This window comes from Meleagris gallopavo, chromosome Z (assembly GCF_905368555.1).
Source record: "Meleagris gallopavo chromosome Z, MGAL_WU_HG_1.1, whole genome shotgun sequence".
Classification (NCBI taxonomy): domain Eukaryota; kingdom Metazoa; phylum Chordata; class Aves; order Galliformes; family Phasianidae; genus Meleagris; species Meleagris gallopavo.
The window spans coordinates 40,509,880-40,532,707 of NC_139435.1; the positions used below are offsets into that span (position 1 = coordinate 40,509,880).

The window sequence follows — 22,828 nt, forward strand, 5'->3', positions numbered from 1 at the left end:
TTCAGTCTCTCCACAGAAAAAAAATCCCAGTTACTTCATCTCTTCGAAGAAATATTGCTTTTCTCATTCTGTCTACCTTTGGCTTTTCAAATATATTTCCTCAATAAACCTAGCAGTACCACAGTAAATAAAAAAAAATGAAGATGCTTCTTGTATGTTCAAAGGATGACTGAGATCTCACAAACGGTTTGATTCCAAATGAACTAAGTGACAGAAGAACAATTTGATCTCATCAACTTGTTTATCACAAGGGAGGAGGATCTTCCCGATTGAGTAAGTGATTTTTCCATGAAATACATTCATTTTTTCCTCCCTTACAGAAGAAGGACTTTGCAGCCTAAGCATCTTAAAAGTCTGTCCATAAAGTATCTCAGTTTCTTATGAACTTTCTATTGCAATGCAGCAAAGGCCATGAATGTTTATGCTTGTAAGAATATTCCAGAAGTTTCAAAGTAAGTTATTTGGATAGGTTGTTTTTTAAAGCTCTATAATGTCAGCATCTGATGAACAACTGAAATTATAAAGGAATATTCTGACAATAACAAGAATGCTTCTATTGTTAATTGTGAAAATTAACTCACTCATTCGGTAGTTACAGACCTACTAATATTCATGCCAAAATATCTCTCTTCCTGATGTCCGGAAGGTAATGGAATATACATTAATATTCCTTGTTAAACCTCTTTTTTACCCCCTCTCTTGTCCTAACTTTATGGTTTCTTTTCTTGTCAAGCACATTATTTTTGACTTCTGGTCATTTTTTCTTAATTGGTAGTTCTTATCTCTATTTTGAAGCAGAGGAAATTGTGACTTTTTCTCTGAATGTACAGTTCAAAAACTTTCTTCAATTTTTAGCTAAATTCAACACAGTGGCAGAAACCAAAGACGTGATATTAGGGTTCTTTATCTCTCTTTATTTGTTGCTTTTCTAGAAATGTTTTCCTTGCAAAGTAAGTTCTCTGCTAATGAGAAACAACCACCAAGCTCACCTATTGTTTCTCAAACATACAACCCTATTAATTCTTTTGAAGGACACAACTTAAAGACAAGTTCCAATTTGAGAAGATAAACAACTATGATGAGTTTAGCTGAAGACATACTTAGTAGCACCAAAGTAGTAAATCAATATGAAATTGTTTTACTTCAAAAGCTTTTTTCTACAGCCGCACAGAAAAACTCTGTATGGAACCTTACTAAATATACTTGCTGAAGAACCATGAACTGCCATAGTAAACTCTATAATTGCTACATGTAAAGAAAATTCTTATTTTGCCATTGCTATTTATCACCATCCAATCTTAATAATCTATTAGAAAGAACAGTTATCTAAATTTTTTAATTACATGCATTCATATGTGCTATAAGCAATAATTAAGAGAAAGCTTGTTAAATCAGCAAATAAGCACAGCATACAATAATGTGTTTTTAGTGACAGAGACTGCTATGCAACCAATTTAATTTCATTTTACATTAGAGTACAAAGAGATCTTAGAGAAATTTTAAAAATCTAAGGTGAACAAGCAAGCAAGCAGGTTTATAGAAGAAATGGTAGAAATTATAAGCAAGAACAGTTTAACTTATATACCTTCTTACCTTATATTTGCCCTGGTCACATCCACATAATGTGCTTTCCATTGTGTAGCTCCTCTGTACTCCTATCTCCCTCCAGACAACAACTCGTGCTGTTGACTCCTTGGACTTTTCCACTACAAAGCTGCAGCTGCCCATACAGAACGCTGGGGCAGTTTGACTCAAGATTTTTGGGAGTACCTGCAGGAGAGTAATTTGAAAGAGATCTTGATTATTTTATTTCATTCATGAAAGGGAGACAAGGGAAAATATTCAATCGCAAATTGCTGTTAAAAAATTTGGCTGTAGTTAGATTTAACAGACAAATAATAATATTGCACCAGCTGGAATTTTTTAAACCATACCACAGAATCACAGAATGACTTGTATGGGAGGGGACCTTAAAGATCATCTAGTTTCAACTCTCCTGCCATGGGCAAGGTTGCCATCCACTAGATCAGGCTGCCCAGGGCCCCATCCAATCTGGCCATAAGGATGGGGGAGTATACACCTCTGGACAACCTACTCCTGTGCCTCTCCACACTCTAAGTATTTCCTCCAAATACTTAATCTAAATCTCCCATCTTTCAGTTTAAAATCATTCTTCCTTCTCCTACCACTATCAAATTGTAAAAAGTTGGCTGCCCTCCTGTTTACAAGCTCTTTTTCAGTACTGGAAGGCTGCAACACGACCACTCCAGAGCCTTCTCTTCCCTAAGCTAAACAAGTCCATCTCCCTCAGCATATCTTCATAAGAGAGATGCTCCCTGATTCATCTTTGTGGCCTTCTCTTAATCTGATCCAACAGCTCCACATCTTTCTTGTACAGGAGAGCCAGGCCTGGACTCGGTACTCCAGTGCCTCACAAGAGCGGAGAAAAGGGGGACAATCACCTCCCTCAGTCAGGAGGGATGTTTCCCTTTCTCCAATTACCAGGTACCTAACAGCCATGACTTTTCAAATATGACGGAGAGTGGCTTGGCAACTTCATTGGACAGTTCCTTCAGGACCCTGGGATGCAAGTCATCAGGCCCCATAGACATGCAGATGTTCAATCTCAGGAGGCACTCTCTGACCTGATGTGATCTGATCTTACAGTGAGGGTATTTTGCACAGCTGATCCCTACCTAGAGGTTTAGGGACATGAAAGACATGAAAAGCTGAGCTGCCAGTAAAGAACTCATTGAGCACGTCAGTCTTCTCCAGGCCTGTTGTAGTCTGCTTTCCCTTCTCATTTATCAGAGAGGAACACTCTTTTTGGCCTGTCTCTTCTAACAAATGTACCTATAGAAATGCTTTTTGTTATTTTTCATATCCCTTATGAAGTTCAGTTCCACCTTGGTTTTCCTTATCATGCCTCTGTATGTCCATACAGAATCCTAGTACTCTTCTCAGGCCACCCCTCCCTGCTTCCATTGTCTGTACTTTTCCTTCTTTTCCCACAGTTTGATCAGCAGCTCCTTGCTCAGCCATGCTATTTTCCTGCCTCCTCTGCTTGACTTCTAATGCTGGAGGAGGCTCACTCATATGATCTCAGAAAGTTGACTTTAAGAGCTCCTATATCTCTAAGGACAGTTTCCGAGGGAATACCATCCACTAATTCCTTAAGCAGCCTGAAATTTGACAGTCCCATAGTCCTCAAGATCACTACTTCAACAAGGGCATGTTTGCTACACCCCAGACCACCTCAAATCTTGAGCTCTTTAATGATGTCTTCTGCATTGGTGAGCACCAAGTCCAGTTACACTGGTTCATATCTCCAATACTTGGATCAGGAAGTTACTTCAACCAACTCCTGGATTTCATGCTTTATTGCTTTCCCAGGAGACATCTAGGTGGTTGAAATCCCCCATCAGGATGAGATCCCGCAAGCACAATGCTTCTTGCTGAAGCGAGAAGGCTCACACCCAATAGGTTCAAAATGCCAATAGATTTGTCATTTCCTAATGTTTAAATCCTATTGCTAAAATGAAGTATTTGTCATGTCCATAAGAAAAGTGGACTCTTCAGGTGACCACCATCTTCTTCTAATTCACTCAGATGATTTTGCTCAAATGAAGAGCACTACATAAGCCGTACAGTTCAGAAAGTAGAATTCAGACTTCATACTGTTTCAACAATCCAATTTGTTGACCTAACAGACACCATTTTATTAATGCATAAAATCCATCAATATTAAGTAATGCACTAAACACACTCTTCGCTTTGTGAACTGTGTGACTGTGAAGCAAAGTTCAAGAAAAATGTGCACAAGACAAATAGAGAAAAATCAAAGAATCACATAGATTGGAATAGACCTTTAAGATCACAAGTCCAAATATCAACCTGACCTAAGTCCCATTATCCTTACTGATACATTCAACGTCTCTTAAGTAAAAGCGATAGCAAGTCTACCACTTCCTTTGGCAGCCTGATCTATGCTTGACCACCATCTCCATAAAGAAGTTCTTCACTGAATACGCTAGGATCCAATGTAAACCTGCCTTGGAGCTTGAGTGCACCAAGGTGCAACTTGAGACCATTTTCTTGGATTCTATCACTTGTCACCTAAGAAAAGAGACTGATATCCACATATCCGCAAGCTCCTTTCAGGCAGGTTGCAGAGTGATTAGATCTCCCCTCTCCCTCTTTTTCTTCAGACTGAACAACCACAGTGCCCTCAGACACTCATCATATGTCTTGTTTCTTAGCCCCTTCACAAGTTTTGTTGTTCGCTGAAGAGGTTCCAGCAATTCTATATCCTTCTTCTAGTAAGGAGCCCTTTAACACTTCATTCTTAAAGAAGAAGCAGCCTTTCAGGACTCCTTTGCCATTCAGTACTACTCTGAAAGGGATTCTAGCAAACAGGTCTCAAATTAGGCCGAACTCTGCCATCTGGAAATCCAATGTAGCATTTCTGTGAACCATTTTCTTTACTTCACTGAAGATCTAGAACTCTTATCAGTTCATGACTGCTGTACCCAGGAAAGCCTCCAACTATCACAACACCTGTATGTCCTTTCTGTTTGCATCTCCTCAGAAAACTTTAAGTGTTTTGGACACTTTTAGTTGTACACATTTGCAGCTGCCACAAGGCGGCAATGGAGCTATGCAGAAGAAAATTATCACATAATTCCTTGAATCTTATTTTAGGAATTACTAAAAACTTATACCATTCAAGAGATGTTACTTCTATGAGTTGATTATGTTTACATATTAGGGGCATGTGCCGTAACTGTATGCTTTCAACACAAATCTTGCCTCTTTCCTTACACAAAAATAAGGATTTCTGTATTTTGCATGTTTTCTTAATGCTGTATTAGTATTTGCCATACTTAAATTATTCTTTTTTTTTCTTTTTAAACTTACTTACTATAAATACATGAAAGAATATTTTTTCATGCATTTGCTAGATGGTATTGAGCAGAAAAAGCACATAATGCTAATTAAAAGTAAACAAATGAAGTATTTTGCTAACAATAAACCCTGTATTAGCATAAAAATGATATTTAAAGCTGCCAAAATATTTTGACATATGGATGGACTAAAAAGAAATAATTCTAGATAAGTCTGATACTGTGAAGTCTCTGTGTAACCAGATTAAAATTAGGAAATTATGTGAAAAGTATATTCCAAATTCATGACAATTGACAAAGGTATGAGTGTCAGACTTACTCTGTAACCAGGGTCTTCCATTAGATCACAAGAGGTAGTGTTAACATTTGTGTGCCACATTGTCTCTTTGATGCTGCAGCCATACATGAATACATTCTTTTTACGAGAGTGACCATGATAATCGCAGTAAACCTGCAATTAATCACACATCAAAATAAAGACAAGGAACGTCAAATTTAAAAATCTTTATCCTTTTATTGCATTTATATTTTCACTGTTGAATGTTTCAAAAAATTAGGAACAAAATTCCTCATATACATTCACATTGTGAAGAAAAGGTTCCTAAGAAACATTTGACTCTCTAGCAACAAAAACAGATTCAGACTTAAAAGTTGCCAGAAGACTAGTTCACTAAGGCAATTTTTAAAGTTTGATACAGCATACAAAATCCTATTAAAGTGCTTATTTAACAGAACAGCTATACAGACAAAATTTGAAAGATTCTGAGATTGCTTATGCAGATATACTCACCAGAGGTAAACGCTTTATAGCAGCCAGATATTGCAGTAAGCCTTTAGCATGGTAAATTGTGGGATGCAGATCTGGATTTGGATTTTGCCACTGTCTGTTTAAATCTTCTCCACTTAAAGAGCAACGGTGGCTATTAGGGAGTGGGGGATGAAAAACACAAGTTGTACTGTATTTGTATTACCTTGTTACTTTTCAGTAAGACTCCTTTCTTACCTCAAGTTTTCTTTATCACTACAAACTTTTCTGGAAGAGTTTGGTAAGAAACAATTTTCAGTTTTCTGACATTGCAATTAATAAAAAAGTTTGAGGTATTTTTGTTTTTCCTTTCAAGTTATGTTACAGAAAATCTAAAAATAAATTACTTCTTATATGAAGTCTATTGTAATCTTGCCTGCACATTGATGAAACTGAAGCCTTGTGATTCTACTTAAATGCTAGTTCAAAGTAATTAATTTCAAATACATGGTATCTTTACAGCTCTGGTTCACTGGCTTCTGTCACAAAAATAATCTCAATCAGATATCTAAGACTTGTATCTTGAAGTGATTAGGAAACAACTTGCTACTAAGAGAACAAGAAGAAAACGAACAAAAAAAAAAGGCAAACAAAGATCATCTCTGTATTCAGCAAACTTTCACCAATAACTTCTCAGATAGCAGGTATCTATATTTCTACAGTTATCTAAGGTATATCTATATTTACATTATATCTGATGGGACAGATTCCTCCGCTGACTTTGTGTTAGATTTTCAATTACAGTCTGAATTATTTAATTTCAAATGTTTAGTTATATTCATGCTTTTTCCTATATAAGGACAGGTTGCATTCAAATCTATAACCAGTCTGACCATGAGAGACAATTAAACTAATTTCAAATCATTGAGAGATGGCTATTACCCATAAATAACTGAAAATACTTTTTAAAATCTTTGAATTCATGAGACAACTGCACCTGCCTCTTAAGCCAAAAAAGGGGAAACAAAAATTGAAAAGTGAAGTCTAGCAATCTTGTGATTTTCTTGTTAATTAAATATTGCATGGCATAGGGGATAATTTAGATATTTAACTTTTAAATTACAGGTGCAAAGACTAAGTATTACAGGTTAAATATTTGTGAGTAAAAACTTATGCTTACTTCCCATTGATGACACCATCTGGATTGAGCATGGGAATAATTTTGAAAATGTAAGATTCTCGCAAACTTTGGGCACTTGGGTTATTACTCATAAGATACTCCAGTGTTCCTTTCATAACCCAGCTTGAGTTAGTTTCTCCAGGATGTACGCGAGCAGATAGGAAAATATAAGGACGATTCCCTAAAAGAAGCATGCAGAAAAGTTGCAAAACAAGATAATTAAGCACCCTGTTAACTGAAAACAGGCAGTAGTCTGCTTCATTTATTACTGTGTGAAATAGATTATTTAGAAGTTTTTTTTCAGAATATTCAAATAAATGGAGAATGTTTGCCAGAATTTTGCTATATGGACTGCTAATTGTTGAATTCTCACAATACAGCTTTAAATTCAATTCAAGACATGAGCATAATTAGCTCGACCTGGTGATTATGGTACAATAAGTTTGATGTTTTTTTTCTTTTTTTCTCCAGCAGAAAATAAAAGTTTCAGGAATGCTAAGCAAGTTCAATTCAAATTAAAAATAGCTTAGATATAACTATAGATTTGGCTCCAATAAATATTGTCTTTTTGACAAGCAAATATTTTGAACTTTTGGAAAAAAAAATAACTCAAAACTGACATACTCCTTTCGAAAGAGGGTTGACTGCAAAATGTTACATGCAAAAAACATCTATCAACTGATTTAATACTTGAAAGAAGACACTTATAAATATTCTTATCGGACTACCACAAGAATTTTTAAATATAAAACTAATGTTGGATGTTAACCCCCTTTCATGTGATTTCATTAATGTTAGGGGTTTTTTTACATTATTATTTTTACAGTGCTCAATAGTTAATACTCAATTTTTTTTTTTAATTTTCTACATTATTTTCAGTTGCTGAGAAAGAAAAATCATACTTACTGAATTGACAGATATGTTCATAGTAATTCGATTCTGGCATGGCTGTAATAGTGACTACAGGACACGTGTTGCCAGCCAGAGTCTCACAGAGAGCATCTTGTCGAAAATATATCTGTTGAGGGTTGTGCATAGATTCCAACTTCTGAAGATGCATCTTCATCAGAAATACAATGAAAAAAAAAATCAAATCTTCTGCAATCATTTATGACAGCCTATTCAATGTCCTGTTTTTTTCATCTTTGTAAACAATGTTAACGTTTCCATTATAACTCTGAACATCAAATACCACGCTCTCTATATCTAACAAACTGAATACTTTTCTTTATGTAGCCTGTTTCTTCAACTGTTTTGAGGAAGAAGGCACAGAGAATAAGCCTTTCTTTTTCTTCTAGATGATACTATAAGGGTATATGGAAGGTGAGCACATCTGCTTTATTTAAGTTACCTGATTGAAGACGTTTCCAGGGCAGAAGAAGATAACAAATAAAACTTGACCCAAAAATCAGGAACAAAAGAGATAAACAGGGAATACAAGATATAACACAAGCAATGTCAATGATCAATTGTCTCCAGGCACTAACTGATCAGGCAGAAAACTACAGGCAAAGCTTCAGCAAGTGCTAGCTATACTAGCCACTGAGTTTCAGTACCCAGTGTAAGCAGGGTGATCACGTGGGCAGGCACACACGTTGGTAGCTGGAAGGAACTGCAGTGGTGATGGGGTGTGCGTTCATGTGCTAGAAAGCATCCAGCTGCACTAGCCTCCAAGTAGAAGGTCTGTACAGTGGGCAAGAGGGACCAGAACCCCAGAATATTGCACGGGTGGCAAATGTATGTATGCTTGTGAATCTAGTGAAGGAGGATGTCAGCACTGCTACAGCAATCTTTACCAGCTCAAGAGAAGGAAAGGGATTTGAGTGTCCACACTTGGGATATAGGCAAGTTTTGGTAGAATGTTATATGTGAGTGCCAGTCTGTTCCATGCTGGTGGGTGGGTGGCTGCTGCCTGTTTGTCTCTCACAGGATTACGCACTCAGCTTTGATATTACTGATTCAAAGTGCAAACAGGTCATCTGCAGCCAAATCTGGGCAGAGATGCTTGAGTCCCTCATTGGATTCTGTATAGTTTTCCAATCAACTATGATTTATTATTCTCAGGAAAACCTTTCGAAGTAATACATTTTTAAAAAAAATTTTCCCAGCTATTGTTCCTTAGAAAAACCCTCACTCCTTGCCAGTCTAAATAGTAATGTTTTATGAACATTCTCAATTTTAATCTCTCAGCATTTTGAACTTTACAGAAAGAAGTAAAAATTCACTAATGAATGCTCATATATCACATTCTCCAAAAATATAGATATTTATTAATACATCACGATCTTCTCACCTTCAGTGTTGAATACGTATATGGATAATGGTAAGCAAAGTAGCAGACATCATCTTTATGTTGAAAAGTCACTGTAAATGTAATTGTGTAATAAGATTTTCCTTTCTGACCCCCAGCAGCAATCGAACTTCTTGAAAAATGATTCCTGAGAGTACAATTAAGATAATAAACACAAGAATACTACTCATTATCATTGATTATTTCTGAACATACACTGTAAGGGGAATAAAACTTTAAGGGATTTTATTTCTCTTCTTTGTTTATCCAGGTTAAATCTACTACTTCCCACAATCTGGAAAGAAATTTCACGATAGCAGGAATACACATATATCATATTAGGAAGTTATGAATACACAAACAAACAAAAAGAAGCAAACAACTGTTAACCAAGAAAGGTTGCAAAATTAAATGCTATATCTTCTTGTCCTATGTTTTTTAGGATTATTCTAGAATGACTGCACCATGTAAAACAAAGACAAAACACAAATACCACTTAGTCAATACTACTGGATATCACCATTAATGTTTAAGTGTGTATGTGTGCATTTCATAAACAGGTTCTCTAGAATAATAGGCAATATCTGACGAAAGATGAACTACTTAAGCATTAACTGTGTGCTAAAAAAAAAAATAAAACAAGATTCTATATATTCTGTTCATGGTAGTTACGCTCCATAGTATCTGAGAAATAAAAATGTATTCAAAACCAAACTGCTAAAATATAATCATCAAAAATCAGAAGTAAACATTTTTCATCAAAAATTCTAGCTATACTAATCTTAAAAGTAGAAGTGTTGTTGTATGTTTGATGGGCATACTTACTTATAGTAACAAATATCTGCCCCAACACGAGTCCAAGAGGGTCGAGAATTTAGTGCTTCCTGAACAGAATACATAAGTGGCTGCATACCTTAAAGGAAAAATGCATCTCATTTTAATGCTTAACCTTCAACAAGATCAAACAGACCACATCAGCATTTTTACATAAGTCTACAAACTAGCTATGCTCATTTATTAACAGATTATATTCATACAAATATTTATATATTATACACTCTTTAAAGTAGGTGATGGAGACTGTCCTTCCTCATCACTTCCTATGTTTCAAAACATAGCAAATAAAAAAAAAATAGACATACACAAGATGAAAATGAAATGAATAAAGGAAAACTGTGTTTAGCACAAACAGTAATCTAGGAGAATCTTGGGTCTCACTTCATTCAACTCACCACTACAAAAAGGCTTCAAAGAGAGTACAAAAAATAGAGACTATAATCCATTCACATGGGTAGCTGTAAAAGTGACTCATCGTTTCAGAGCTATAATGTCTTTTTTTTTTTTTTTTAAAGTAGCAGTTTATATTTTTCAGAGAGTATAGTTAAATTGAATATCTGAGATCAAGCTGGAGGAGAAAAATCCACATATTAATTGAATAGTTTTTACTTCTTAGTTAATTATTGATATAGACATATTGACTGATTCATTGTACTTAATAAAAAGCAAAAGTAACTATCAAGTATGTGTACGCAACATATGAATGAATATCTAAGGTAAGTGGTGAAGATTAGTAATTAATTTAAAAACATTTTGCTATCTGGTCATTCTTGGAGCCTTTATCAATGTGAACTGTAAATTATGACAAAGAATATTTTGTTAATCTATTCCAAGAGTTTGAGGATGTGTGGGAGGGCATCATCCTTCTTAAAGTATTAAAAGGAAAAATTTCAGAATATCCAGAAAGAAAAAAAAAACACAAAGTAAGTTTTTACACTGAATGACAGCCTCTCTTATACAGAAAACTGGAATAAAGGCATACCAAGCAAACTTTTGGAAGAGGCATAAAGCACGGAGAGCTAGAGATTCCAGAAGTCACACAAGGCCCAGTAGTTCAAAGGAGATTTGCCTTTCCTTTTCAAGTGTGACTCTCTCTTCCTATCAATTAGACAACTCTGAGATGGTCTTCATCTATTTTCACTTCTTAAAATATACCTCTTTTCAGGTGGTTTTAATATATTAGCTGTCATTCTCTACCTGTGCTGGTCAACAGGCCTCACTGGTGTCATTCCCACAAGGATTTTACGACACACTGTAGCCGCAGCCACCAGGAGAATTGTTTTGCTTTGGCCTCTCTCACAACAAGAAGTTATTTTAGAAAATGATGGCTGGTGTTCTCAGATACCCTTTTTTTCTTTTTAATGGATATTTGTCAAAATATTTCCTAGTACTTCTGTTTAAAAAATATGATCAGTAAGAAAACATGAATGTACCAATTCCCAGGAGGATTAAGGGGAGAGGAGCAATGGAGCAGCTGTGCTGTCTAATACAGATATTTTTCTACATGCTTCTTCTCAAAGTATGGGAAATATATCTTACCGTAGTTAAACTGACTGTTTGACTTTTCACAGTTGATGATGTTAAACCGGTAACCAATGCCTGTTTTCATTCCACTGACTTCAAAGTAAAACCATTGATGATAATGATTGCTATTTATATCTGAGTTCAGAATTAGATCATACTCGTTTCTAAAGATTAACAAAAACAAATAAATCTTTTTTTAAAAAAATAAAAAATGAAAGGTCTTGCACATAAAAAGAATAGCTGAAATATCTTACTTTCTAATCTGAATGACTTTGCGCAGGTTTCCAGACTCAAATTTGGAATTAAACTTTAAAACATCCACTTCTTCAGGTACTGAACAACTAAGGGTACAAAAAAAAAAAAAAGATAAATAAAACAGATTTGACTAAAACAAACTCATAAAGTTAATTTTTAGTTCATACTTGATAATTATTTTAAGTCTTTCCATAAATACTGTTCTTCCTTAAGTACTGTTTTCAGCAGGGTAAAAACTTACCTGGAATTGTCGAGGTCATACACAACTCTGTCTATAATATCATTTTGATGAATTAGTCTTTCAATGTCTTGAGATATTTTTGTCCTAAAGTAAAAGGAGATTCTCATTCAAATCGTTGCATTCTGTTTCCAATTACAAAAGAGAAATTACCTCATACAACAAAGAAAACTGAAAGAAATTAACATGAAGACAGTGAGACAGATTTCATAAGAGACCTGAGCCTCAATCCCGTTTATGTGCACAAGCTGCAGTGTTCTTAATTTTAAAAACCTGCATTCACAGCTGACTGATTTTATGTATGCAAGACAATTGAGTTTTCATGCACACAACTGAGTTGTACCTTATGAAAAAAAAAAAAGCACCACTTCCTAATTTATAGTAGAAGCAGGAATTACTCAAATATTATTTATGTTAATGCTTTAATCTAGGACAGCACTTCATAATATTAGTAACTTACTGGAGTCCTATCATAACTAAAATTTAGTTTTACATAGTATGTCGTGCAGTGAGCGTGTTAATGCACTAGCGTTTCACCTCTGGAGATCTATGTTCATTTATCGATTAGGTAACAAATAAGAATGAATTTGGTGATGTCAATCAAATGTCAGGTGTATGTTTATCCAGATCATAAAACCATTGCACAACTGGCAGTATCTAGGTCCTGGCTTGGGAAAGTAAGAATGTTTGCAGTTCAAGAATGAAATATAGTAGCAGAGCTGTGTGGGAAAGCTTGCACAGCACCTGCAATAAGAAGAAAAGGAGGCAGATTAACAATGAAGAATACAGAAACAGAGCTGTAAAGTATGTTCAGGTTGGAAATTCTCCATTTAGTTAAACTAAATATTGTTGAGGTAAGTTAAAAAGAGTGATAAGTGGAGAACTCTTGCACTTCACGAAATTAAGAGAAAAGTAAGCAAGACACAAGTCCAATATACTGTCATAATGACAAAAATGCTGACTTGCCAAAATCTATCACAGCAGGTTCAGTTCAGGGCAGACATACAGATTTCTGATCTTACACAAATCATTAGCTCTCAATATGCTTCAATTTTAAACAGTAAATAATGATTCCTACTATCAAAGGAGTTTTGCCAGGAAGAAATCAATTTATGAATAACAGACATTCAAATATCAAAAAGAAGGAAGAAATAGTATCTAAGATATATACAAAAAGAAAAACATATAGGCACCAAAAAGTCAAAAGAAAAGCTATTTTAAAATAATTGAATGAAAAAATATGCAAGTCAAAAGCTCTGTGTTTATACGTCAGTCCTCTACTGATCCTGATTTATGTTTTAAAGAGTCAAATGATTAGAAAATAGTAGTGCTCAGTGAAAATCCCTAAAACTTTAAAGAACAACAAAAAAGTAGGTATTTAATCTCTAACCCATAGAGAATTAAAGCTGATTGCTTTCTAAAGAAAACTTAGCTGATAATCAGTAACTATCGCTTTTAGTAAAGAGAACAGAAATATAACTGACTGCCAAAAGCATTTAGACACAACCACTGCAGATGATTTTAAAGCTTCTCTGCGTCCTCTTCCAAACTCAATGTTAGGTCCTTTTTAAAGCTTCCCTTCTAAGAAACTTGCTACACTTGCAATAACAAGACTGAGTCATTTGTAGAAAACTGAATTCTTAGAAGAGCATACCTGAAAAAGTTGACACAAAATTTTTTATTCAAGCTTAGCATTATTATATGAGATTTCTATTTTTGTTCCATAAGCGAGCTATAAGTATACTTTCAACACAGATAACACAATTCAGCAAAAATAAAGCACTTTAAAGCAAAAATAAAATATAGTCTACAACTACACTCGTGGTTTAGAGATCAGCTTATATAATCACACAAGTAGGTTTGTTGGTCAAAATACAGAGTTTAATATAGAAATTTATTTCTAAGAAGAATGAGCATTGGATTGACAAATTATATTTGATTTTAGAGATTTCAGTCAATAGAGGGATGCTCAGAAAAAATTCAGAATGATAAAGTATAAAAAAACTACATGAAAATTTGCAAGATTTTCTTAAAATGTAGATCTTCATCTTGAGTCAGAAATCACCTATCTTGTTCCCAGACAACTTAATCTAGCTTAAAGATAAGCAGTTAGAGAAGATTTTTTTCCTACATGGAACAGTACTTCCTATAGCAGTTATATATTATGTCATTAGAGTTTCAAGTTTCTCAGTCATTTCACTAGAAAGTTCGATTTTACAACATGCTTAAAAATCAGATAAATCATTTTAATTACATAGCTTAGTTTTAAATACACTCATCACTTCATCAATAGATAAATGTAAATACGATAAATCTCACATAAATGGTTCAATTTACAGGTAAAAAGCTGAAAGCTTTCAACCTAATAATGAAGCAAGTGGCAAGATCTGCTATCATGTTTTGCAAAAATGCTACTGTGACTTTACAGTAATATAGTCCTATGCATATGAGCCAGCTCTTCATACCATCTCTGCAAATTGCTCTTTCCAGTCACATTCACCACAGTTGTGTTGACATGTTTACTCTTTCTGCAGATCTAACAAAAACTGCATCCTCAGCACAAAATTTTGCCCCATTGCAGACATTAAAAAAAAACTTGAAAGTATTAACAGAATAATTTTCCCACTGCAGTTTGCTTTAAAAAAAACAAAAAAAAAAACAAAAAAAAAAAAAAAACTTTTTTATCACAGGAAAGAGAAGAACTAAAGTATCTTTCAACTATTAAATGGCCTATATTTGGTAAGACCTGAAGGGAACACTCAGGTGTCTCTTTCCAAAAATACTAACCCTGAACACAACAGGTTAGTGTATAGTTACTTTAGTGCTTCCTCCAGCTCCTCCATAAGGATGACAAAGAGAAGGAATTGCATTCACATACATTAGACTTCATACTTAACTTACAGACAACACAGAAAAACCTTCAAGAAAAAGAGCTAAGACTGTCAATACGCCTTCATGGCTACAGAGTTCTTGGTTTATTTTTAAAATACAACACAATTCCTTCCTAAATATGATATTATGTAGTTAAACACAAGCTAGAAAGCACGACACCTCTAGCGTTCACCTTCTGATTCTGAAGTATTAAAATGTGGAATTTTTTGAGTTTGGGTTGTTGTTGTTTTTTTTAATTGTTTTTAAATACAAACTACAAGATCTGGATGAGAGTGTGAAAGGGGCACAGAAAGGAAGATTACAAAGTAAACAGTATTTAGCAATTGTAACTACTGAATTAGAATTATAAATTAAAGACTCTGTTGTTGTTGACTTTGCACTGATTAATGTCTACTTACTTAACTTTCTTTGTTTTTTTCCCCACTGAAAGTAGTTTTAGATACAAAAGTGAAAACTGTATACACACCTGTTAATCTCAGCCTAAGGAATATTTTTTCAAGGAAGATAATGACAACAAAAGAAGTACTGTAACTTACCTTTGCACTCCATAAGGCCTTTCCAAGATAGGCTCCTTAAAGGGGGGTGGAATATGTCCAAAATAATCTGGATAGGCCACTTCTGAATATTCAGGAATAGATTTTGTGGTTTTCACCATTTCAATATAAAGATCGCAGTCATGAACAGGAGATACATCAGAAACCTCAAGCATCACTTGTTCCTCTGATGAACTAGATTTGGAATCCTCCTCCTCAGATTCCACTCCAGTGCAGCAGAATTTCCCAAGATGGACAGATGATCCTTCAAAAAGGCTACTTCCACAGGGTGAAACATGTTCACAAGTTTTACTACAAGCAAGTGGGGTAAGGCTAGTTTTGTTTTCTTTTTTTACAACACACTCTGTAGCATAATACTGATCATTTTCTGCAGTGTTTTGCAGACTGATTCTGTCCAAGCCTTTCACAATTTCTTGGCTTAGACACTGGCATGATGGAAGCATATTCCTTTGAATATTTTGCCGAAGTAAGCTATTGTCTTTGATACTATCTTTCTTTGGTAATTCCAGGAAAGCTGGCCTTCTATTGTACTCCTCTGTCAGTAATGGATTGCTCTCCTTCAAAGAAATTCCTATCACTGATGGATTTGTTTCAGCTAAGAATTCCTCTCCTGCTGTAGGAACCACAATAGGTCCACCCAGATTTGCATCAGGTACAAAAGGCTTTGGTTCCTTGGAAACTAAATCACATTCCTTAAAATATAAAAGAAATTTTAAAAATATGTTAAAAAAATAGACAAGCAATTTATCAGAAACAAATTTATCAAGTCAATACCATTCACCAGATATTACAACTAGCTAATGTCAAAGGGGCACAGTACATTAAGGACATACAAGACATTATTTATCTTCATCAAAAACATCTCATGTCCTTCCTTCTTATTTTACTATCTGCTGTGTGCAATAATCAGACATTGGATAAACAGTTTTCTATCTGCCCACAATCCTTTTCTCAGTCAGAATAAAGTAACACAGAACATTAAGCTAAATAACTCACTATATAGTCTCCCCATGCATAGCTCTAGAGCTACAAACTGTCTCTCCCTTTTTCAACTGGAGTAGCTCTCCACTAAAACAAACAAACAAACAAACAAACAAAAAGCATTCAGATTCAAGTTCCTCACAGTAAAGCCTGCACTGAGAATTATGTACTTTACCTGAAAGTTCTCAGTAAGTTCTGGGAAAAATTGCTCATACATTTTCAGATCTTCTAAGGGTCGCCCCAGTTCCTGTCTAGGTTTCAGTTTATTAATATCAGTTTCAATATCATCATTCTGAAAAATAAAGAGAACAAATTAATCTTGCTTCTAGGATTAATAAATGTCTAAACTATTAGTGTAATATTAGTAATATTAGTAAAAAAAAAAAAAAAGCGTTACTCAGTTTTTTCTTCCTTCAAGGCCATGCTTTAAGAGTGTGATATCACTATTTTAAAATTAGTTGAACTGTGCATTTCATCGTAAGACTTTAAAAGCAGCTTCATTTTAGTATGTCCAGATCTCTATTTCGGTAGAAACATCATAAACAAAACAAACTTGCTTTCATCCAAATGTATTATGCACAGACTACACTTTACATGAGATCTACACCTAACCTAACCTGACAAACCTGAAAAATGTGAAGATTTCATCTGACTTGCAGTGACAAACGTATAAATTGAGGAAAATACTCCTTACAACATCTCATGACTGCCTTGAATAGAAGTTGTCATTGCAGCCCATAGACAGATAATTCAATCAACTCCTGAATATACATAACATAAAAATGTAGAATAAGACTGTTCTGAATGAGCATCCGCTCATGTCCTTATTGGAACAGGGGGAGAAGAAAAAGCCCTTCCAAAAGCATAAAGCAGTGTGAGATTAAATCTCTATCTCTACAGCTGGCTGAACTTCAGTTACCTTACTGAAGCACTGACTTAGTCAATCTCATTCCAGAATAAGGGAAAAACTTAGAGCATCTCTTACAAATTGTACTGTGTAGGTAACTGTAAAGCAAGGGCTACGAGATATACAAGTAGAAAGCAGAATGCTGCAAAAAGACTTGCAGTGTCTTGCACCTGCAAAGAATGCTGCAGGGTTCACATGCACTTTTTGCAGTGTTTTGCTCTACTGTACTCAAGTCATATTAAGTGTGGAGGAAATATGTTTAAAAAAAAATCTTGAGGCAAATTGAGCAGCAAAGGTTGACATTTTCAAGGAAACTCCAAGTTTCAGCACATATTTTAATTTCAGAAATTGCCCTGAAAACCTTCTCAACATTATCACAGTATGTAAATCTATGGCTGTATAAACAATTAAAAAAATTTAAAAGTAATAATAACAAAATGTGATACCTCCCTTATGCCCATTAGTTTTGTCTCATACCAACCTTAAAATTTTGGTCCTTGTCATCTTCAGTTTCAATTTCTGATTCTGTTTCAGCATCATCGTTGTCATCACTTTCATCTACCACATCATCCACTACAATGTGAAAAGATTTTGTAAGGCAGATTACACATTTAAACCAATAAATATGCTTGAAAAAAGGTCTTTTTTTTTTCCTTTTCTAGTTATCAGTTGATTTTAAAAAGTCATCAGGTCCCATAAAGCCTTGCAAATATTAATCATTATCACTAGATTTAAAAAACAAAACAAAAAAAACCCAACACCAACAAAATGTTTGTATGATAATTCTGCAGACTCAACTTAGGACATTTCATTCCAGTTTAAGTCAGAACAAAGATCTTTGGCTTAAAGCAAAACCAAAAAAGAGTTTCCCCCCCAAAAACATAAAACAGTACATGACCTTTCGAATTATTTTACAGTGCAGACATATGGCATGAGCTCAGCACAAAACAAGATGACTCTGAAGCCTTTTCCCAGTACTTATGAGCATGTCCAAAAAAATCTGAGGTTCTTAGCACCTTTCAGTCATGTCAGTTGGTACTAACCAATTGACAGTGTGGTACAAAGTGCCCTGTACACAATTTTAGACAAGCCCAGAAGAATCTAATACTAACTAAAGAAAAGTAAAAAACTTATCACTGGAAACCAGCAAGGAAAATACTGAAGGTGAGTGGTCACTGCACCTGCGTAACAAAGGCTGGGAACTAAACCTTACTCCCTAAAAATACAGCAAGATGTTACATTCTAAACAGATGAAATTATTTATACTCTAATGATCAATTTCTAACTTACTTAGAGACTAAAGGACCTAGACACTGAAGGACCTACAACTTCATCCCTCATAAACTAAAGAAAACAAGGGAAATAACATAATTGTTTACACGGGACAAAAGAGCATCAGGCTCTCTAACATTACCTAGTTATATTCACAGATGTGTCACTTACAAGAGGTAAATTTCATCTTTTTCTAGACATTTTTTGGGTTGGTGGTTTTTAAAGTTTTTTTTCTTTTTATTAATGAGTGTTTTCCATGTAGGAAATCTGCTGACTCCCGGTAAAAAGCTCACTTAGAGGTTTACAAATTATATTGATTTATTAAGGTAATGTATTTGCTTTTACAATGCTGACTATACAAAATTATATTTTTAATAAACTCAAAGCCATACTCTCCAAAATTCTGTAATGCACTTAATGTGTGTAAATGTAAACAATGTAAAGCATTTTTTAACACAGAAGTTTTCTTAAAAAAAAAAAAAAGAAAAAAAAAAAAGGAAAAAGAAAAGAAATAACTCTGTGAATCCTACTTCTACAAGTTTTCCAATCCTTTGGTTACAGATTTCAAGCCCATCAAGTAAAATATCAAGTCTACTGCAACCGAAAACAGATCTTCAAGAGAAGTTACTGTATGTACCAAAACATAACTTCTGTGGATTTTACAACAGTTCTAGATCACTTCCTATTCTGAAAGCAAAACTCTAAACACTTGCCTGAGTCATTCCTATACAAACCCGGAATAAATATTCGTCTTCTTTCACAGTGTTATCACACTTTGTTTTAGAAAATACTGTCAATAAGAAAACACTAAAAACCTCTTTATTCTAACTTCACCTCTTTATTTTGGAGTAACTTCCCCACAGCAACTTCATTATTTACTAAACTGTTTTCCTGTATCTGAAAATGCACTAAACATTAACTACCCAAAAATAACAAGAGGTAAGCACAATAGGGTGAACGTAATTCCTTCAAGGCACCATGCAAACATTTTATAGATGAGTGATGCCTAGAAGACTGCAGCAGTTCAAGAAAGCAGCTCTAATTTTCTCATCATGTAAAAGAAGGGAGAACCACAATGATTTAAAATCAATACTTTGTTCCAGTTTATCAGAATAAATAATAAATTAGGGCATACACATTTCTACAAAACAAGAAGCATACTATATTACATTTCACAATGATGAATATATATGATAAGTTAAAAAGAGTCTATGTAAGGTCAGAAATGAATACATACAGTTCATGTTTGACACTTCAAAGCTTGATGAACATTTTAAATTTTGATCACATTTTATTTCCTATTTTTATGTATCTCCAGAAACATGACCAAATATGCATAGACAAAACTGTCATCACTTAAAGGCTAACATTAGAAATTGCTGCTCCACACTAACAGCCAGAGAATCTTTGTTAGCAGAGAAGAATCTCACCAGAGCCCAGGTTTTAGCAGTTAAAAATCACAAATAACTTCAGTTGATTACATCTTGCAAATGGTAGCTTTAGACATTTTCAAAGGAAAAACATTACAAAATTACCATACCATCCGGAGGCAAACTGTACATTTGAGCCACAGGACCACTGGAAGGAATAATTGGGAGTTGGAAGTGAAAAGCACTTTTAATAGTTGGTAAAGGAAGACGGTTTTTAGGAAAACATTTTCTCATTATTAGGCTGGATGTGTTGACAAGTGGATCAAGAGTTCTTACTGCAAGGCACTCCTATTAAAAGAAAAATAATGAAGAAATGAGCATCTCACAAACCAGTAGTCAAATTGCATTAGTTTCTAAAATCCAATCCTAACAGCTAAAATATTTTACTAGAAATTAACTTAAAAATATCTATGTGCCTCCTTTGAAGGAGAATTTCTGTTAACTCAGATTCATCTTTTTAAAATGCAGACTTAAAAATGAAGAATCCTTTTTAAAACAAATAAAATCAAGACATCCTCCCAGAAATAATCGTATCTGAGTAACAGTAAATATAAATTTCATCCTGTATCCTTTACTTCTGCTGTAGGTAAATAAAGAAAACTACCATTGCCTTCAAGAGTGAGCATGAATATCAGAAAAAAACAACAATAAATTCGAAGTCAGAATATGTTTCTAACTCTCAAGAGACTAAAAGAACAAGAACAGCAACAACAAAAAAGAGAAACTTACTTGTGAAGTGTTGTAAAGAATTTTCATCCCATTTGCATCAATGAATGCTTTTCTTCCCAATTTGATGTTTGTTACACTCTTAATGCACTGTAAAACTCCTTTACGTATCAGCATATATCTGTGTCGACTATCATGACGGTGCCAATCAACGTAAATTGTTAAAAGCATGTGTACGTATCCTCTATCTACTGCTCTCCTGGCATTTGTTTCTTTATTAAAAAAAAAAAAGGAAAGTAAATTAAAAACTCAGCAATTACTCCAATATCGTTACGTCTTCAGCAGTACTTTCCTTTCTATTTTTAACTGACTTTTTTTACACAAGTACTGAACTACTTCATCAAAGGTATTACTTCAGCCACACTTGGCAGTGCATTATATCAAAGTAATAATCAAAATTCTAGCAAGTGTGTTTCCATATTTTTGAGACACTTCTTAGAAGCCCTATTTCTTCCCTGATTGTCAATATTGCCAAACTTTTAACTAACTCAATCTAAGCCACACATACATCAGCCATGGAAGAGAACTTCTTGTTTAACTACTTTTTACAGTTGGAAGTATACATATCAAAGTGTATAATAGAATTTATAATGGGCAAAATATTACTAATAAAGAAGTGATTAGGAAAGTTTCCATACGTATTTCTACATTGTTAAAATGAATCTAGTATCTAGAATCTAGTATCTAGTTATTCTTGCTCCAAAATGGAAATAAAGTTAATGATTTTCAGACAACTATTTTTTTTTTTTCATTTAATTAAAATCCATATTGGAATGTGAGTTTGGAAAAAAGTACTAGAAAAAAAACTTTAACTAGAATATACAATGTAATTAAGTATCACTATAGAGAGCAAGCATAGGAAATACTACTCCAATGAAAACTAACTAAATGATCAACTCCAATACCCTATTAGTTCTTCAGAATCATACTGCATGTAATTTCTACAGCTTATCAGAATAACAATGTGGATTACACTGAAAGGTAATTGTAAGGCAATGTCAGATAACGAATTTAAAAAAAATGTTTATCAGTATCCAAGCACAGTGTAAGTACAGCAGGTAAAACAAACTTCCTGCTGTTTGTAATCCATATGGTACTGCAGCAATAATCACTCACAAAAACACTTGAACCCCAAATACAACACATGAATTGGCCAGCTGCACTCTACACACTAGAAATTCATAAATTTTTCCTTTCCTGAATTTCCCTGGGAGGAACCCCCATATTAGTAAATATACAAATCCATAACACCAAATCATCACTCTGATCAAACCCAAGAGAATTCAGCACTGCATAATAAGCAGCACAGTCTTTCCCTCTTGTACGTCTGAAACAGTATTCTGAAAATATAAACATGCTTGAGCTCTTACCAAACTACTAGAACAACTAAGAATGCTGTATCTTTTATGCAAGAATGTTTTTAATCCCTTGTCAGTTATAACCTGGTGCAAAATCAACAGTGATGGCATTTGTCAGTTATCCACTGCCATCAGCCGACACAGCCAGTGTCTGAGAACAGGTCTTTGTTTTGTTACCCCTGGTAGCACTTCATGGACATCACCAACAGGCTTTCTTTAACATCCTGTTTATCAGAAAGGTACACAAGAAACCCTCTATTTTCCCCTGGCATCCAATAGATATTTTCAAATATTTGTATGGAGAAGATGCATATGAGATAAGCTACAGATATCTCGTCTTAAGAGCTGAGATGAATGAATACAAAAGGTTATTTCTCCACCTTGCATCCAGACCAATTCTATAGAAGTTGTGCAACCTTTCTGCTGCAGAACTGAAGAAACAGTAACTAATATATATATACACCAAAGAAAAACTGAAGTACCAAAGACTGGAAATAAAACTCTATTTTTAAACATCATATCCATTACTTTGTTTTGGCCACAGACTTAGTACTAATTCTACTATTTTTTCTATATAAGCACACATCTATATGTTTATACACATACGTATATCTCAACTAAACAAATAGTTTCTTGTAGTCAAAAACTTACTTGATTTTAGCAATGCAGCAAGTGTGTCTAAAGCAACCCTGTCAACATAACAAGAACAGTCAAACAACAAACAGCTAGTGAACT

General features: G+C 34.3%; 1 protein-coding gene across 17 annotated transcripts in view; it reads right to left on the reverse strand.

Moving 5' to 3' along the window:
* Positions 1-22,828, reverse strand: part of AGTPBP1 (ATP/GTP binding carboxypeptidase 1) — a 58,644-nt gene that overhangs the window by 12,928 nt on the left and 22,888 nt on the right. For all 17 annotated transcript variants that reach the window (XR_014880690.1, XR_014880689.1, XM_085214442.1 and 14 more), the window contains 16 exons: positions 22,745-22,782; positions 20,739-20,947; positions 20,120-20,297; positions 17,789-17,880; positions 16,576-16,692; positions 15,402-16,111; positions 11,977-12,060; positions 11,735-11,821; positions 11,496-11,644; positions 9,945-10,032; positions 9,123-9,267; positions 7,736-7,889; positions 6,830-7,010; positions 5,695-5,824; positions 5,224-5,355; positions 1,594-1,770 (listed from right to left, as the gene is read on the reverse strand). Coding sequence is in view for 15 of the 17 variants with exons in the window: in XM_085214442.1 (XP_085070568.1) it covers positions 1,594-1,770; positions 5,224-5,355; positions 5,695-5,824; positions 6,830-7,010; positions 7,736-7,889; positions 9,123-9,267; positions 9,945-10,032; positions 11,496-11,644; positions 11,735-11,821; positions 11,977-12,060; positions 15,402-16,111; positions 16,576-16,692; positions 17,789-17,880; positions 20,120-20,297; positions 20,739-20,947; positions 22,745-22,782 (2,671 nt within the window). In the remaining 2 variants the exon portion in view is untranslated. The remainder of the gene's footprint in view (positions 1-1,593; positions 1,771-5,223; positions 5,356-5,694; positions 5,825-6,829; positions 7,011-7,735; positions 7,890-9,122; positions 9,268-9,944; positions 10,033-11,495; positions 11,645-11,734; positions 11,822-11,976; positions 12,061-15,401; positions 16,112-16,575; positions 16,693-17,788; positions 17,881-20,119; positions 20,298-20,738; positions 20,948-22,744; positions 22,783-22,828) is intronic.